This window comes from Hemicordylus capensis, chromosome 6 (genome assembly GCF_027244095.1).
Source record: "Hemicordylus capensis ecotype Gifberg chromosome 6, rHemCap1.1.pri, whole genome shotgun sequence".
NCBI lineage: Eukaryota > Metazoa > Chordata > Lepidosauria > Squamata > Cordylidae > Hemicordylus > Hemicordylus capensis.
Genome location: NC_069662.1, coordinates 170,051,032 through 170,069,264, shown reverse-complemented (window position 1 = coordinate 170,069,264; position 18,233 = coordinate 170,051,032). Strand labels below are relative to the sequence as shown.

The 18,233-nt window shown below is 52.1% G+C and overlaps 2 protein-coding genes across 8 annotated transcripts; one reads left to right on the top strand and one right to left on the bottom strand.

Annotated features, from left to right (window-relative positions):
- The first annotated feature begins 2,714 nt into the window (after nt 1-2,714).
- RARRES2 (retinoic acid receptor responder 2) lies at nt 2,715-8,625 on the top strand. Its single transcript, XM_053263354.1, has 5 exons — nt 2,715-2,920; nt 4,149-4,253; nt 6,115-6,219; nt 7,743-7,891; nt 8,427-8,625. Coding segments are annotated over exons 1-5 (525 nt in total). The 5' UTR covers nt 2,715-2,755; the 3' UTR covers nt 8,428-8,625.
- Nucleotides 8,626-9,091: 466 nt separating this feature from the next.
- Nucleotides 9,092-14,434, bottom strand: LRRC61 (leucine rich repeat containing 61). Of its 7 annotated transcripts, XR_008310096.1 has the most exons (4): nt 14,297-14,434; nt 13,458-13,582; nt 11,012-12,300; nt 9,092-9,545 (listed from the first exon to the last, which is right to left on the bottom strand). XR_008310096.1 is itself a non-coding variant. In XM_053263347.1 (3 exons), the coding sequence occupies exon 3, from the start codon at nt 12,087-12,089 to the stop codon at nt 11,295-11,297; it is 795 nt and encodes a 264-aa protein (XP_053119322.1). In that variant the 5' UTR covers nt 12,090-12,300; nt 13,458-13,582; nt 14,297-14,434; the 3' UTR covers nt 9,575-11,294. The 7 variants fall into 7 exon arrangements, 6 of the variants coding, with proteins under 6 accessions (XP_053119322.1, XP_053119323.1, XP_053119324.1 ...); XM_053263347.1 differs by lacking the exon at nt 9,092-9,545 and having other exon boundaries at nt 9,575-12,300; XM_053263348.1 differs by lacking the exon at nt 9,092-9,545 and having other exon boundaries at nt 9,575-12,300; nt 14,197-14,313.
- Nucleotides 14,435-18,233: the final 3,799 nt, after the last annotated feature.

Here is an 18,233-nt window from a genome sequence, read left to right as displayed (position 1 = left end):
AGATGAAGGACCTCAGGACAGTGGTACATATGCTGGTAACCTCCAGACTTGACTACTGCAATGTGCTCTGTGAGGCGCTGCCTTTGTACGTAGTCTGGAAACTGAAGTTGGGCAGCCAGGTTGGTCATTTCCTGATCATCTCGAAGAAACCCTATCACTCCTGTACTAAAAGAGCTATATTGCCTGCCGATAAGTTTCTGGGCAAAATACAAAGTGCTGGTTATAACCGATAAAACCCTAAACAGCTTAGGCCCTGGGTATTTAAGAGAACGTCTTCTTCGCCATGAGCCCCATCGCCCATTGAGATCATCCAGAAAGGTTTGTCTGCAATTGCCATCGGTTCATTTGGTGGCCACAGAGCAACACGCCTTCTCTGTTGCGGCCTGGAGACTCTGGAATCCTCCTCCTGCTGAAAAAAGAGCCTCCCCACCTCTGATAACTTTTAAGAAGACGGGTAAGACACATTTGTTCACCCAGGCTTTTAATTAGACTTACAGTTTTTAACATTGTGTTAAATTTTAAATTATTTTAATGTTTTAACATTTTAATTTTGTTTTCATTTGTACTGTTTTATTGTAAATGGCCCAGAAACATAAGTTTTGGGTGATATTGAAATATGATAGATAGATGATAGATAGATAGATAGATAGATAGATAGATAGATAGATAGATAGATAGATAGCCTCCTTAAGACGAGGCATCCTGCCCTCCCTCAGAGAAGCATTTATAATTTCTACCAGACACTCTCTGATAATACAGTTTCCTGATGCAATAAGCCAAGTTGGGCAAGGGTCAAGAGAACAGGTTGTAGGACGCACAGTCCGAAGCGGTTTGTCCACATCCTAAGGGGTCACAAATTGAAAGTGATACAAAGCTAATCCTATAAGAGGAGTTTCTGGTTACCTCCACAGTCGACTCTGCAGTAACTGTGGAATCCAATTCAGCCCAAATACAAGATATTTTATCCACAAAAAGGTCATTGAGAACGTCACAGCGAGTGACTGATGGTTCCATGTTCAAATTCAAGCGGGAGGGGCCAATAGTAGCCCCTTCACAAGCCTAGACAACGCCACTGGATGTAAATTTGCGGATATGGGCAGAAATACGGGCAGAAAAGAATAGCGTCTATGCCGCCCTCACTGACAGAGCATAGGTCTTCAAATGTGCTCTGTGTTGTTATGTTGCAGCGGTGCTCACATCACTTCCCACACACCCGGCTGGCCTTGAATGTTTCAGACCGTCTTGTTCTTTCAGCATTGGAAGGGCTGGACAGAGTAGTTTGTTGAGGGGGGTGGTGCGGGGAGTTTGGTGAATACAGTCTGTGACAACTCTATGGAAATCTGAAATGTATACAAAATAGGCACAGAGGCCATTTAGAACAGCAGGTAACTGAGGATAGCATAAGCCCTAAATCCACAACTTCAGCTGTTTTTGGACTACCATCATCTCCAGCTACAGTAGTCAATGGTCTGGGATGATGGGAGTTGTAATCCAGTATCTGCAGGAGGGCCAGAGTTGTGCAGCCCTGGTCAAATTCTTGATTTGTTTTACGCTGTAAACTGCCGAGAGACTTCGGAAGTGGGCGGTATACAAATTTATGTATTTATTATTTATATATTTAATAACTAACTAACTAACTAAATAGACAGGCATTAGGCTTGTTCACACAAGACTTTGAATCTAGGTTTAATGTGAGTTACTAATACTGGTAAGTAGGGCGGTTTACACAGAGAAATAAATAAATAAGATGGATCCCTGTCCCCAAAGGGCTGACAATCTAAAAAGAAACATAAGATAGACACCAGCAAGAGTCACTGGAGGTCCTGTGCTGGGGGTGAATAGGGCCAGGTACTCTCCCCCTGCTAAATAAAAGAGAATCGCCATGTTAAAATGTGCCTCTTTGCCAAGTTGTCAGGGGTTTATGAATCACACTAATGTTGGTAACCATGTTGGTCCTAATGACCATGGAGCTCTACCTGACGAATGGCCAGCCTGCAGGCAGCACGGGGTGAGTGAAGAACAAAGAGAGCTCCCAGATGCAGAGCCCCCCACCCCACCCCTGGTGCCTCCTTTGGCACTGGCCCCGCCCCAGCTTCTTAGGATGAGCCGCTCCTGGCTTCATTGGAGTCACTTCACATAATTTGCTCCTGACTAACAGCCCACCTGTATATATGGTGGGAGCCGCACCCCGCAAGCTGGCTGGAGGGAATCAGCATCAGTGCGGCCCCTTGATGAAGGGGAGGAAGCCGGTGGATGGCCTGGCATCTTTGCTGAAGCCTGAGGCGAGCATGGGATGTTTCAACCCATTTCATGGAATGAGAGTTTCCCTCGAAATCAGAAGTGGGGAAAGGCCTGCTCACCATTTACTCCCCACCTGGAAAGGCTGACATGAGCCGTTTGTGTGCCATGACGAAGAGATCCAAGCGGCTTCTCCTTTCTGCCCGCCAGACAGAACGCTGCCCTGGGCACTTGGGCAGGGGTTGGGCGGGTGGGTGCAATGCAGCAGCTTCTCCTCCCCCCCCCCACCCCCGGTTATTCTCCCTCCCTGCCAGTAAGCAGCGCTGGGTGCCCTTTGCCCATCCCTCTCTTTCCTCTCCTGGGCAGAAATCAATAAGCAGCCGTAGGAGGGGGGGCAGGGGGCCGCAGCCGGGGCATCTCGAGGGGCCCGGGTTAATGACCGACCAAGATCAACAGAGCGGGGAGTCAGAAGCGCCAGGCCTGGGAGGCAGCAGCAGACCCACCGAGGAGGGAGAGGATGCAGGGCCCGCTTGTGCTGTGCCTGGCCCTCCTGGCCCTGGCTGGCGCTGACCGGACCCCGCTGCAGCAGAAAGCTCTGCACCTGGTGCTGAACTACTTCCACAGCCGGCCCAACGTGCAGCTGGCCTTCACGGAGCAAGCTGTGGCTGAAGCCACGGAGACCGTACGTGCGCCACGCTGGGGTGGGGGCAAGCGGTGGGGAAGGCAGGGGGCCATCCCGGGCAGCTGGCTAGAATGAAGGCTTTCCGGCCAAGAAACCCTTTCGGGGCCACCAGAGTCTTTGCTGTTTGACCCTCCCTCTTTGGAATCTCGGCATGCTTGTGGAGTTTAGCCCGTCAAGAGGAGATGAGGGCTAAAGCCTGCCATTAGGTCAGCAAGGGTTCCGGCCCCGTCCCCACCCTCTGCCGGAACCTGCTGTAGCCACCCTGGGGAGCACCAACACTGAGGGGAGCAAAGCCGGCCTTTGAGTCTCTCTTGCTCCATTTTTAAGATGACTGTCTGTGTCCTCTTCCGGAGTGGAGGCCGAGTGAGGTTGCTTCAGCCCTGGCCCTTTCCCTCCCAGTAGTCGTCAAGGGTCCTTGGAAGCCGGATATTTTCAGGGGGGTGGGCAACATCCTTTCCTGTGTGAGCAGGAATGAAAGAGGAGGACCTCAAGACACCGCCGCCTCCTGCTTCTGCCCAGCCAAGAGCAAGAGGCTGCTGCTGCAGACTGAGGCAGCTTCCTAGCTCTTCTGTGATTGCTGGAAAGGACAGCAAGGAGGAGTTGGGGGGGGGGGGGACGAAGACGACATGTTGCAGCACCTTTTGGATTAACAGATTTCTTCTGGGAGGCATTTTCCGGGGGACCAGCACTGCAGGAGCTGGGCTGAGTGGGACAAAGAGAATAGGGCAGTTCTCATGATTGGCATGGGGGTAGGAGAAGACGCCGGTCTGAATTCGGAAGCTGGGAGCACTCCTGTTGGGCGGTCATGAGCCAGTTAGAAACCAGGTGGAGGCTGGGAGCTGGATGGTGAGCTAAGCCCCAGCTGGGGAGGACTTTGCCCTGAAGCGAAGGGTGGTGTCTGTCCTACCCAGCTGGGGCTAAGCTCACCATCCTGCTCCCAGCCCGGATAACTGTGATGCCCCTGTCTGCACTCTCTGGCCTCTCCTTGCAGAATCTCTGGCCGGGCCAGTCTGGTCCTCAGTCGCCAACTCTACACGTCGCCGCCTGTGCTGGCACCCCGGAGTGTCAGGAAAGGAGCAGCCCTGACCGAGTGCTTGTCTGTGCAGAAGGCCTCTGTGGGCTGACGGCCGCCTTGGTCTTCCCACGGACACGCCAGCAGGCATCTAGTTTCAGTTTGGGCAGGGAGCGGCCCCCTTCCTCGCTGACCCTGGCTTTTGTTTGGTTGCAGGCATTACCAGGCGGGACCTTTGTCCAGCTGGAGTTTGATATCGCACAGACATCCTGCAGGAAACATCAGCGGATGACGCAAAACTGCCCAGTCAAACCAGGAGGGGTGAGCCAGAACCAGCCCTATCGATATGCCTGTTGCCAGGGCTACTGTCTTTATCTCTGGGGTGCGGGGGGCATTTTGAATTCCATATAGCGGGGAATTCCAGCCTTGAGTCCCCAGTGGTTGGTAGACCACAATTCCTATCACCCCCTGCATTGTTTTGGGCATTGCTGCTGCTGGGGATGATGGGATTTGTAGTCCAACAGCAGGTTGAGAATCCTATCATCAAGAATCCTTGTGTGAAGCAATGTTTTTTTCACAGCTAGTTCACTTCTTTGGATGACTCAGAGTTCTAGCATATGAGGCAGGGAGAATAACGTGAACCCTAACCCTCTATCCACCTTCTCTACATGATGCATCATTTTATAACTCACTTATCATCTCCCTCCATCGTAGTAGGGGCTCATCCCAACAATCCATGCAGGTTGCCAAAGAAACAACCAGGCTCGGACTGGCCCACAGGGCATATTCCCAGTGCGCCCTACCCGCACAGCACCCCTGCGCCCCAACTCCCACCATTAATTACCTAGTATGCTCAAAACTCGGCGCCCTCCCCACATACATTCCACCGCCCTGTCAGTGCCCCCAGTCTGGCCCTGGAAACAACCCAAGCTCCTAGGAGAGCTGGTCTTGTGGGAGCAAGCATGACTTGTCTCCTTTGCTAAGTAGGGTCTGCCCTAGCTTGCATTTGAATGGGAGACTACATGTGTGAGGCCTATAAGATATTCCCCTCAGGGGATGGGAAGAGCACCTGCTTGCATGCAGAAGGTTCCAGGTCCCCTCCCTGGCAGCATCTCCAAGATAGAGCTGAGAGCGATTCCTGCCTGCAACCTTGGAGAAGCCGCTGCCAGTCTGTGTAGACAACACTGAGCGAGATGGACCAAGGGTCTGACTCTGTAGGTACAGTCCTCCCTCACCAACCGCGAGGGTTCCGTTCTGGGGAAACCTCACAGATGGCAAATTTGTGGTTGGAGAGCAGTAGAAATGCATTGGAAACGGGGTTAGGGGAATCGCAGTTGGGAAAAGGCTGAAAAATACAGTTAAAAATAGGGGGGAAATCACCCCTGAAAATCACCCCCAGAGCCCCCAAAATCACCCCTGACCCCCAGAAATTGGAGGGAACCCATCCCAAATTTCCCCGAAATCTTGCTAAACCACGGATACTTGGGTTGTGGCTGGCGAGACCTGCCACAATTTCCCCGTCGCGGACACTTAAAACCACGATTGGGAAACCTGCGGTTGGCCACGGATGGCTGCATATGGCAGCTCCCGATGTCCCTCTATGCTGCCTCCTTTGGCGTCCCCCTGGCTAATTCAGACAAGCTGCAAGTTGCAATTGCTCCGGAGTCTTCTTTTTTAAAGAACTAAAAAGCCCCCAATGCATGCGTTAACCTTTCTGTGCAGGGAATGTGCTGCAACCCCCCTGACTTACCCTCCCTCCCGCTGGTTATGCCGTAGAAGCCCACACTGAAGCCAGCATTAGAAGAATCTCTTGTAGCAAGAGGATGTGATTTTAAGCTGGCGTAATGGGCCCAAATGCCTACAGGGGATCCTGAAGATTGTATTAATGTGAGGTGGGTGAGAAGAAGGAAATGTGGATTTCTCCCCTCTCCACATCAACAATGGCTTCTACAGGGAAAGTATGACAGTTAAACCCATGTCAGTGTGCTGTGAGAAGGGCTTTCCACAAGATTTTAGTCACACTTGAGTATGTTGTAATGTGGTATAGGAGAAAGCTTTTTTTCATCTAGAATCCACTCAAATCAATGTTGGCTTTTATCATTTTGCAAATGTGGGGGGAAACTCGTTGAGGCATTTCTTGGGGAAACTGTTTCAGTCTCTCCCTCCCTCTCTCTCTCCTCAGAGACGACAAAAGTGTCTGGCTTGCTTCAAGTTTAACGCCAGCAACCCTGAAAACATATTGGACAAATCCTGGCGGTGCCTGTCGCTGCAGAACCCCATCTTCCAGGTGGAACAGCCCCTCCCCTCCCCTGCTCCCTGCTCCTCCTCACCCTCCATCCTCCCTGCAAGGTCTGGGCCAGTGAAAGAAGCAAGCCAGGCTGCTAGCAGCTTCCGTACTTTATCTCCGATTCCTCCGGAATGGATATGGACATTCCCACTTGGTTGTCGTGCTCCTAGCCATGGGGGTGTGGATGCTGACAATGCACATGTGACCAGCACACACAGGCACGCACACCCCACGGCCAGAAGCACATGCCAAAGGCCACTCTGTTTCTCTCCCACAGGCATTCATTATGGCTGCAGAAATACATAGCAGATCAATGCAGTGCGCATAATGGAGGTCCCCGATGGGCTCTCCTGCCCTGGCCCACATCTAGAGGTCAGGAACAGCACCCTGGCAGGCAGGCACATGATGATCTGTGCCAGCCCTTTCACTGTTCACCCCCATCTCCCATTCCTCTAAAAAGAGAGCAGAAGCACTCAAGCCTGCTAGGAAGCCATCTCTCCTGAACAGTCTAAAAGTAAAGTGTGCCTTTGAGTCGGTGTTGTCTCCAGGCGACCCCAGAGCCCTGTGGTTGTCTTGGGTAGAATACAGGAAGGGTTGGCCATGGCCTCCTCCCGCTGTGCAGTATGAGATGATGATGCCTTGCAGCACCTTCCTATACCGCTGCTGGTGTTTCCCAGAGTCTGGGAAACAGCAGCAGGGATTCGAACTGGCAACCTCTGGCTTGCTAGTCATTTCCCCACTGCGCCATTAGATGGCTACCACAGGGGTGAGCAGCGTGTGGCTCTCCAGATGTCGCTGACCATCACCCCCAGCCACATGCCTCCTGCCTCACTCTGGCCCTCGGAGGGGTCTCCCTTTGAGTGGCCTTCTTCTGGACCCTTCCACCTGAGTGTTTTTGTGCCAGGGAGCTGACTGTGCTTACGCAGTGGTGAGGAAGCGGCACTCTACTCATGTTCAGACAACATGATTCCTAAAGTGACTTTGGAAACTCCAGGCTACAAAGAACATGTTCCAGGATGAGCCCAGAAGCTTCTCACCACTCCCTCCTCATTGCCACAGAGCTTGTAAGAGGGTGGCCCCAGATTCGTCTCTCCCCCATGGAAACACCCCAGAGTTGCCCCGTGCCATGTGCCAGAGCCTGGTGAGGGCTGGAGAAGTGACAGGAACGGTAGGAAGCCTTTGGCCAGCAAGGTGTATGTCATCACTATCAAATGAATGTTTAATTTGCCCTTCGTTTTCTTGGTTTCCTTGCTTTTATTTTCTTTTGATTGAGAGCCCTTCAGTGAAATGCAGAAGCCTGTTCCTAAGTCCAGCTGGCCAGCCTGGAGAGAGAGCCTTCTCCATCCAAATCACAGAGTGAAATCTTTGCAGGGGCAAACTTTGTGAGGAAAGAATGTGAGGTTGAGACTACCACACCCCGGACCCCTCCGAGGGAGCTCAGCTGCCTCCCCTTCACACTCACTCGCTTTGGATTGTGAACTCACAGTACTCCCATCTTTCTGCCCTTGTGGTTGTCCATGTAGGTGGCAAAGAGGAATCAGGAGCAGGAATGCCGAATGGTCAAGGATGCGAATGAAGAGGGACACTACCACCCTGGTGTCTTTGCCTTTTCCAGAGGTCTCCCAGCAACATCTCCTGAGGAGGGCCTCTCTCTGCTGGAGGAGTCTGCCTGGTAAGGCAAGGGCTCCACTGAGCTCCAGAGCTTCTCCAGATGGTTAGGGTGGGAGCGTCCCCTGGGGTGCTGGAGAAGCAGTTGGCCCAGAGGTGGCTGGCTGGTTGGGAACATGCACAGTCAATTCGCAGCCAGTGTTCTCTGTAACAGGGATTCCCCAATGTTGTTGACTACTATAATCCCCAGTTGCAATGGCCAAAGGCCATTAAATACCCGCTCTTCACACACAGTGGTCCCAATCCTAATCACGTGTCCCCACCCGCTGCAAAATCCTATTTAGCTTTTTTAAAAATGCATGCCCAGAACCAACCTATGAATTTACTGTGACCCACAGTTTGATGGTTCCCATGGCTTGCTCCTGGCCATTCCTTTTTTATTCATGGGCACATGGTGCTTTCATGTGATCTCACCCCTCTCTCAATGTGACTATGTTGAAAAGCCTTCAAAGAGGCTCCAAAAAGGCCAACTAGACCATCAAATTCCCTCCTCACCTCCAGCCATCGCCACTTCATTTCCTCTCTTTCTCCCTGCATAGATGAGATTCCCCATTTAATGGGCTTTTCTCTGACAGTCAGCCCAAGAAGTCAGGGTCCTGCTTGCAGAGACAAACAGATCGCCACCAAATTGGGGTCTCCACCACAGGAATGAAGCCAGCCGAGTCTGCTGTTTCCAAGCCCAACTCTTGGTCTGTCTCTTTTTATTCCTACAATAAAAATGCAAGTGGAGTCTTCATATCCATGCTGCTTGGTTATTTCAAAGGGGAATTGTTTTGAGAGAGTCCCATCCATCTGTCTTCCCACACAGTGATCATATAGCTAGCCATGGCAGCCTGTTGTGAGCACCCTAGCTATCCACAGACTGGCTGTCAATTTGAGGCTGTTCCAGGAATGCCCCAGCTAGAGACAAATGAGAGAACTGCCTAGTGCCAGAATTCCAGGGGAAACAGCCGCTGGAATATCTTGCAGCAGGAGCCTCTGTCTGCTTGCTCTTTCGGAGGAAGCACACAAGAGTAGCTTAGCAGCTAGCTGGCTGGGCCTTGTATTTCAGAGGACATGACTGAGAGCCTTTTAATCTCCAGCAGAGATCAAAATCTCTGAGATGATCTCAGAGATCATCCATGCCTGGGGCATGGAGACAGTTGTACAGGGCTGGGGAGAGTAAAACAGAGACAGGCATTAAAAATGAAAATGGGAAAATGCATTATGGTAAATTCTTGATCATTTAATGTGCTGTTCGGCGTATTTTAGGACACATGGGACGGGAGGAGGATGGCAAAATCTGAAATAGCTTAGGACAGCCCAAAAGAACAATCCCAGTCCGTCCTGCTCAGCAGCCAGAGACCTTTTGCATTTGAAGACTTTCTGCTTTTTGAAAATGGGATACAGTCTACAGTTTTTAAACCCAAGTTATACAGAAAAACTAAGTAAATATACAGAAATGCTTCACTTGTGTAATTTGCTCTGATGGTAGAATGATGGGTTTTCTAGAAGAGAGGACAGGCGGAGGAGGGCAGTAGGGCCAATAGCAGGTAGTGAAGAGCCTCCATCAACCTCCCCAAGAGTTCAGCTGGCCAGGGAAAGACATCCCTGCCTGAGTGTGGAGACGGCAGCAGGGACACACAGGTGCCAAGGCAGACACCACTCTCTGCACCCACCTGAAGGCAGAAAGACAAGGCAGCCAAGGTTCAGGGTTCAGAAACATCAGGTGTGTTTATTTCACAGGCAACACTCACACAGTATTACCAATCCAACAGAGCATGCAACCCCAAGGGACAGGCGGAACCCCAGGTCCTAAGCATGGGCTCGCTTCTTGCCTCCAGGCTCTGGGCACCCCCAAGCCATCCGACACCCCCTCCTCAAAACCCTGGAAAGTGCAGCCACTTTCCCCTTGGAACTGCTGGTTCAGGACTCTCCCATTCATCTTGCAGGGCACTTTTCTCTGGTGCCCCATAAATATGCACACACATAGCCAGGGGAATGCCCATACTTGGATTGGCTACCATAGAAAGGAAAATTAAAGAAACCTGATCCAGGCATCAGCTGACTGATGCCCTGGACCTCAGGCAGAGTCAAGAATTTGGGAGAAGCCAAAGCCTGTCCAAAGCAGAAGACGAGGGCCCTGATTAAGTCAGGAAATGGAAGATGGTCTGGTCCAGCAGGCTGACTTTTCTTGGTGGTTTTATGTTACAGGCTGAGAGATGACAGAGTGGGTGAAGGAAACTGAATCACTCCCATTGCTATCCAACAGGCATCCACAGAGGAAATCATATGATGCAGTTCTTATCAGTTTAGCCACTTGACAAGGAGTGGTTAGATAGGATGGGGGCTACCAATGGGAGTTAAGACTCCAGACCCAACTGGCTGGCATTCTTGGGTAGGGCATTATGGATCATGGTGCACAGACAGTGGATACATCCTCAAGATCCATCCAACTAGCTCCTATCCAGTCACTTTGAACAGCTCCAGTCCTCACAACCACCGTTCTGGTGTGGTTTTACCTGATGGTCACCATGTTGATGGCCTTGACATGGTGAAGCACCTGTGAGTCTTCTGAGGTGCCAGGACCACAGTTCCTGTGGGATTTACATCTCCACACATGGCACAGAATTGCGGAAACTCCTCTGCTCCCAGTGCATTAGAATGACAGTGGTTTGTCTGGACAAGTCAATTCACAATGATTTCGCCAGGTGTGGGGGGAAAATGGATTTTGAGAGGGTTATTTGTTAGGTATTATTCAGTGGCCCCAACTCTTAAGTCCAGACAGATCCACAAAAGCTGTGAGGGGAAATGAATGGTGATCCTAGCCCATCCCACCAGAGTCAAGACTTCAATCATATGGGTCCCAGTTGGTTGAAGTGCCACAACTTCCCCCCAAAACCTGGGAGCTGCCATTTGGCAAAGGTGATGAGAATTCAACTGGAGCCTTCCAGCTACGATTTCCAAAGAGGCAAACAAGTGAGTGGGCATCATGGCACTCAAAATTACTTAAGACTATGCAGAACCAAAAGCTCCAAAGGTGAGCTGAGCTGGGCTGACACTGGAGAATGTAACTGATGATCCTTTCCAGAAATACCACTGACGTAAAGACAACTCCCAAATCTCCTGTTACTGGAGGGCTCACCTGCAGGTTTTCACAGGAGGTAGAGGGCAAGGGGAACCAGAGAAGCCTCTTCATTGATGGGACTGGCTGGGCCTCCCCCTGGGGGTCTGGTGCCACTGTGCTGTGTGGGAAAGAGGGGAGGTGTTCAGCAAAGTGCTCAGACCCACCTCATACCGAAGCAAGTCACTCTGTTTTGCGCCTGGGCCAGTGAGAGGTAGAGGCACCAAAGAACCATGAGATCAATGGCAACATCAGAGACACAGCCTGATGAAGCCAGGGGAAGGAGCTTTGTGCCCAGGGCCGCTTAAAACACATAGGAGCTGGAGTCCGGGCGGATGTTGAGGGCCCGCTCCACCTGGGAAATGGTGTCGTCGGCTCGCTTGCTCAGTTCCCGACACTCCTGGAGAACCTCGTTGAACTGCTTGTAGGCCTCTTCCATGATGGAGCTCCTTCGGGCTGGATGAAGGTCCCAGTAGCCCTCCTCTACCCAGGGCTTGGTCAAGCTGGCCAGCTCAGTGATGCCAGCACCACTGGTGCTGGAGAAGCGTTTGAGGGAGTTGTCGAGGTCCTTGCAGAGCTGGTAGAGCTCGCTGCCACGCCCCAAGACCCTCTCACCATCGATCACTTTGACACCAGGGAACATCTCCAACATGGCCACGCGGTATCCGATGGAGGTGCAGAGAGGGTTGCTGAGGCGTCCCACGGGATTGGTGAAGCGCAGGCTCTCCAGATGCCGCAGCCCTGCCAGGCCCTGCAGCTGCTGGAGGCTGCTCAGCAAATTGCCAGCTGCGTTGAGGCTCTGCAGGTTCTCGCAGCCACTGAGGGGCTCCAGGCTGGTGATGCGGTTGGAGGAGATGTTGAGGACGGCCAGGGCCTTGAGGGAGGACAGCGGCCCCAGGTGGGTGATGGCGTTTCCTGACAGGTCCAGCCACTCGAGGCTGACACACTCCCCCAGGCAACCCAGGTCCATGATGCCCAGGCCTCGCAGCTTCAGCAGCAAGATGGACTCCAGGTCAAACTCACCCGTCTTGGCTTTCAGCAGCTGGGAGGTGATCCTCACATTCTCACCCTCATCTCCCTTCTCTGTCCGGGGCTCCATTTTGAGCACGGCAACCTACACCACCGAGAAGGCCGGCTCCCTCTCTGAAGAAGTCTGCACTTGCTTAGGCCTGTCTCACTTTGCTCACCTTGAGACGGACGGAGCAAGATCCCATGCCCCTGCAGGCAGAGCTCCCCGGGTACATGCAGCCTCTTCAGCAACAAGCGGGTAGCATGAAGGGGAAGGTGATGACCACCAGTCATCAGAGCTCCTGGAAAGGAACATAAGAACATCAGAACAGCCCTGCTGGGTCAGGCCCAAAGCAACCTACCTATTCCAGCATCCTATTTCCCACAGGGGCCCACCAGATGCCTCTGGGAGCCCACAGGCACGAGCTGAGAGCGTGCCCTCTCTCCTGCAACTGGTATTGAGAGGCATCTTGAAAAGGATGCAGGATCAGGACCTGGCTAAAGCTGACTGGTCATCTAGCACAGACCAACTGGCCATCCCCGAAGTGGAATGATGAGCAAGCTAGCAAGAAAAGGCAGATGTGCTCCTAACTTGGGGTGGATACAAAGTGGAAGAGCCAGCAGTAGAGAAGGCTAGAAGGAGGTGTAAAGTCCTCACATCCTTTGAAAATGCAGACCAACAAATAGTCCTTCACATGGCATGGAACTTCTTCTGCATGATTCCCACCGCACGTTAAGGTCATCTGAGGAGGTCCGTCTCCAGTTACCACCGGTATGTCTGGTGGTGACTCAGAGGTGGGCCTTCTCTGTGGTTGCTCCTGGGCTGTGGAATGCACTCCCGGCAGACATCCGCAATTTGAATTCATTATTGGCCTTCAGGAGAGCCCTCAAAACCTATCTGGCCTGGCCTTCCAGGTTTTTTAATTTGTTGTAAATGTTTTTAACTTGCTGTAACCTGGTTTTCCACGGTTTTAAAACTGTTTTGAATGTTTTAATTGTTAATTGTTTTATGGTGTTTTATAGTCCCTGTTTTTAATTTTTAATTGATTTTAATTGTTTTGTTTTAATGTAAACCGCCCTGAGCCATTTTTGGAAGGGCAGCATAGAAATTGGATAGATAGATAGATATGGTGAATGGAGGTGATCCCTCCACCCTCAATCCAAAGCTGCTCCCTAGTTCTACATTAGATCACGAGTCTGCCTTAAAGACACCGACTCCTCATTGCATGCCAATTTCCTGCCTCTCCCAGAAATGGGTGGGGGAATAAACAGCCACCACTACTAAGTTGTGTGTTCTAATTTTGTCAAATTCATGCATATTTAAAACTGCACCAGGGCTGCTGCTTTTATCTCTGGTCCGTTACTAGGGAGGAAATATTCTTCTCAAGGCCACATATGCAGCATTTTCAGAAAGCCAGAATGCACAAAGTAGAATTCAGTGCAGAACACACAAACACACCCCTCAGTTTATCTGGCATGCAGATTTAGGGTTATTCTCCTGGTTCTCCTACTCAGGCAGAAGCACACAAGGGGGGACAGCAGGAATCTTCTTCTGAGCCACCTCTAGCTTCTTAGCATCCATGACTGCAAACAATTATAGGTAAAAACAACAACAGTTGTTCTAATAAGAATATATTTACCGGTTCTCCCTTTCCCGCCCTCCCCCCCACCTGTTGCTATCCTTTTAAAATATTATTATTATTATTTTGCATTTATATCCTGCTCTTCCTCCAAGAAGCCCAGAGTGGTGTACTACATACTTGAGTTTCTCCTCACAACAACCCTGTGAAGTAGGTTAGGCTGAGAGAGAAGTGACTGGCCCAGAGTCACCCAGCAAGTCCCACAAGGCTGAATGGGGATTTGAACTCGGGTCTCCCCGGTCCTAGTCCAGCACTCTAGCCACTACACCACTCCCCCCCCAGACACCCACAAATAACCCTCCCCGTGCATTTTGCAAAGGGCACTGCATGCCTAGCCTCTCCATACCTCGGCCTGCGTTTGTGCTCTCTCTCTCTCACACACACACACACCCCACACCACACCACACCACAGACACCACACCCGGCCCCAAAATGCACCCTTGCCCAGCACTGCTCTCCATAATCGGGGGGTGTCCCCCCCCCCACGCCTCAGCCCCCCCCGCACGGTGCCTCCTTGCTCCTCCCCCGCCCCACGCGGCCCTTGTCCTCGGCACGCACCATCCCGTAGCCATGGCAACGGGGCCGGAGCAGGAGAGAGGCCCTCCCTGGGCGTGGGGGGCTCCCTTCTCTCCCCTGCCCCCCCCTGCCCCCCCCTCACCCTAGCCCTGGCCGGCGCCTCTGCTGCTGCCGCCGCCGCCGCTTCCTCCTCCCCCCCCGCCCGGGGGACTCAGGCCCCGTCGCCATGGTAACAGGCGGCGGCTGCCGCAGAGCCGGGCTCTTCTTCCCTCCGGGGCGGGGGGCCGGGGGCTCGCCTTTCACGCCGCCGCCTCGCTCCGAACTGGCTCCGCTCCGGCTGCGGCTGCTGCAGGCCGCTCCTCTTGCAGAAACGAGACCGCTCCTGGGGGTGGCTTGCTGGGACAGACTCGAGCCTCCCCCCGCAAAAATAAAAGCAAGCCGGGAGATTTATGACGCCGCTGCTGCTGCCCTGCCGGAGGCCGCCCGGAGGGAGCGCATCCTCCTCCTCCTCCCTCCTCCTCCTCCGGAGCAGCAGCAGCGCCCACCTCCCTGCCTCCCTCCCTCCACGTGGGTCCCTGCAGGCGCTCTCGACGTCGCGTCTGAAACCGAGCGGGGGGGGGGAGGAGGAGGAGGAGGAGGAGGCGCGCCCTCCCTCGCCTGCCCGCGCGCCGTGCACACGCCTGCGGCCGCTCCTCCCGCAAGCTGGCCGGGCAGCATCGCCATGCGCGCCCCGCAGGCCCCGGGTGCCGGCGGAGGAAGAGCTTCGGGAGCGAGCAGCCAGTCCCTCCGTGCTTTGGAGGCGGCGGCGGCAGCAGCAGCAGCAGCGAGCTAGCAAGACGCTGAAAGGCATCTTCTCTCACCCTGCGCGGGAGGAGGCCATGGCCAACCCCTCCTGCATTCTACCAAGGACGGCCGCAGGGCGAGTCTGTGGGCGCCAGGAGTCGACACCGCCTCGACGGCACAACCTCCCCTTTTCCTTTCGAGGGCAGGAGGGGAAAGACGCTTCTTCTGCGGGCCAGAGCTGAGTTATTAGATTGATGGGATAATAACCCGTAAAGGGTGAAGTGTGCCGTCGAGTCGACTCCTGGCGCCCACAGCCTAGCCCGGTGGCTGTCTTTGGTAGAATACAGGAGGAGGAGGGCGGGTTTGCCATGGCCGCCTCCTCCCGCGCGCAGTCTGCGAGGATGCCTTTCAGCATCTTCCGAGATCCCTGCTGCCCAACGTGGTCCCAGCAGTGGGGATTCGAAGCGGCAACCTCAAGTCATTTCCCCGTTAATAACCCGTACTAACGTAGCGCCCATATACCGAGGCCTCAACTGCATCTGCAAACTGGAGTGCATGGCTTGCATTCTATCCCAAACAACATTTGGAAAGCTGGGCATTACTGCAAGTTAGATGCAGGAGGTTGAAGGTTTTTGTTGATGATGATGATGATGATGAAACAGCTTCATCATCAAGTTCAGAGTTTCCTCCAGCAGCTCACGAGGAGGCACTTCCAACAAGGATGGTGATGATCAAGAGGACGACCACAACAGCTATCTATCATATGGGTTATGGGGCGGGGTGGAGTTCAATAACCCAAAAGTGGCAGAGAGGAATCCCCAAATGTTTAGCATGGGCGTCCACAGGACCTTTTCCGTTGATGGGGGAGGGGTGCCCCCTGCAACTCACCCAGCCACCCCCGACGCTTGGTGTGGGGGGAGAGAGATCTGCTGCACCCCTGCGAAATACCTCGGTTTGAGTGTCCCTGGCATAGCTGCTTTTCTGGTATTTAAATGACTGCTCCATCTTTCTGTTTTTCATTTTCATAGCCTTCAGATCTGTCTGATTAAGTGAAGTGTAGTCAGTAATTGTTCATTATGGAAAGAAAATATTTCTCATAGTGCTGTAAAGAGCAAAGGCTGCTGTAATGAAACTAGGTTGCTGACATGAGGTCCGACTAAGGAATTTTAGAAATACTTAGTTCAGAAAGTGCATTTTTAATCAGCAGAAAAAAACATGTTTGTGTGTCTAGAATATACATGCCACACATCTATGTGGCTAGGAAGCAAAGCCTGGATGTGGCAGACCTGGTTTCTGTGCTGCCTCTGCCATGAACATATTATAAGGCCTTGGGAGAAGCCCTTAGCCCCCTCAGCCTCATTTCTACATCTGTAAAAAGAGTAATAATTGGGACCTTTATATAGGGATTGTTGTACAGGCGACTATTATAAAAGGTTTGTAAATTAAAACTGCTATATGCAGGAACAGTAGTCATTAGAATAATTTCAATACATGTTACTTATTTAGCTCCCAAACTATACTAGTTTTCAGAATTTTAAAGCTTAGTGTATACTAGGAATGTTGCTAAACCCATATCAGATCAAGAATGCAGCAATATGAGCCCCTGGTGGCGCAGTGGTAAAACTGCCTTCCTGTAACCAGAAGGTTGCAAGTTCGATCCTGACCAGGGGCTCAAGGTTGACTCAGCCTTCCATCCTTCCGAGGTCGGTAAAATGAGTACCCAGAATGTTGGGGGCAATATGCTAAAAATCATTGTAAACCGCTTAGAGAGCTCCGGCTATAGAGCGGTATATAAATGTAAGTGCTATTGCTATTGCTAATTAGGACAGCTGAAAAGGTAGGAGTCAAGAAAATTATTCAGTATTATGTACAGATTGTGTTCTATGTATTGTCTCCTCCTAAGTGAGAAAGAGACCCCTTTTAAAGTGGTGATTCTCTTATATTTAGCAGAGGGAAAGCAACTGGCTTCATCCATCCCCAGCACAGTATCCCTCCAGTGGCTGTTGCTGGTGTCTGTCTTATGTTTCTTTTTAGATTGTGAGCCCTTTGGGGACAGGGGACCATCTAATTTATGTATTATTTATTTTTCTATGTAAACTGCTTTAGGAACTGTGGTTGAAGAGTGGTATATAAATAATTGTAGCAGTAGTAGTATTCATCCACCTAATGGCACAGCAGGAAATGACTTGACTAGCAAGCCAGAGGTTGCTGGTTCGAATCCCCGCTGGTATGTTTCCCAGACTATGGGAAACACCTCTATCGGGCAGCCGCGATCGAGGAAGATGCTGAAAGGCATCATCTCACACTTGGCAGGAAGAGGCAATGGTCCACCCCTCCTGTATTCTACCAAAGACAAACACAGGGCTCTGTGGGTGCCAGGAGTCGAAATTGACAGCACCCTTCTATAGTAGTAGAAGACAGGGGTTCTCAAGGGTGGGTCCTCAGATATAGCGGCCTGTCCTAAGGAGCCATAGCGGCCCCAAAGAGGGCAGCTCAGGTTCCTCCTCTCTCTCTCCTGCCCTGCCACACTGCTGCCTGATTCGCCTGCTGCCTGGTGAATGGCCAGCCTGCAGGCAGCATGGCTCTTCAGTGGGGCGGGAGGAGCGACCAGGCACGCTGCTGCCAGGGAGCAGAGGCAGCTGTGCCTCCTTTGGCGCGCGCGCGCACACACACACACACACACACACCCTGGCTCGTTATGATGAGCAGCTCCTGGGTGAGTCCAAGACCAACAACATCAGGACCCAAGCACAGGCACCTGGCAGAAGGCACAACCCAGTGGGAGGTTCTCCTGCACAAGCCCCATGACATCCATGGGAACTGTGGGAGAGAGCACCCCCAACAGTGCTATGTAAGCTCAGAGATCTTGCTGCTCTTTGCAATTGATGCTGCTGCGAATTTCATTTGCTGTGTGTTCGTTTCTGCATTCCTATAAAATCTGCTCAATCATACATATTTAAATGAACAGAGTATTGCAAACCAAAAATGTACACCTGCCATCTGTCTCCTCCAAAAACAGAATCACCCCGGAGAGCTCATGTGGAATTTCCTGGGGAAGCGCAGAACATGAAACAACTATATCAATGTTATGAGGATAAAAATCAATAAATTTGTGGGCAGGGGGAACAATTAAACAGCAAGCTGCAAATACAGTGTGTGATCAGCAGCCTTAAAAAGGGGGTGGAGGGTTCCCCATGGGGCTTGAATATGTTCTTAGGGGTCTTCACCCCTCAGCTGAAAGGGGGTGGGGTTTGGGGTTGGGCACTTTTGCTTGCCACATTTCCCCCCATTGGTAC

Excerpts from the sequence above, each read along its gene's own strand:
- RARRES2 (XM_053263354.1), top strand. The coding sequence starts at position 2,756 with ATGCAGGGCCCGCTTGTGCTGTGCCTGGCCCTCCTGGCCCTGGCTGGC. Across the intron at positions 4,254-6,114 it reads GCCCAGTCAAACCAGGAGGG|AGACGACAAAAGTGTCTGGC; the intron begins GTGAGCCAGAAC and ends CTCTCTCCTCAG. Across the intron at positions 6,220-7,742 it reads TGCAGAACCCCATCTTCCAG|GTGGCAAAGAGGAATCAGGA; the intron begins GTGGAACAGCCC and ends TTGTCCATGTAG.
- LRRC61 (XM_053263347.1), bottom strand. The coding sequence starts at position 12,089 with ATGGAGCCCCGGACAGAGAAGGGAGATGAGGGTGAGAATGTGAGGATC.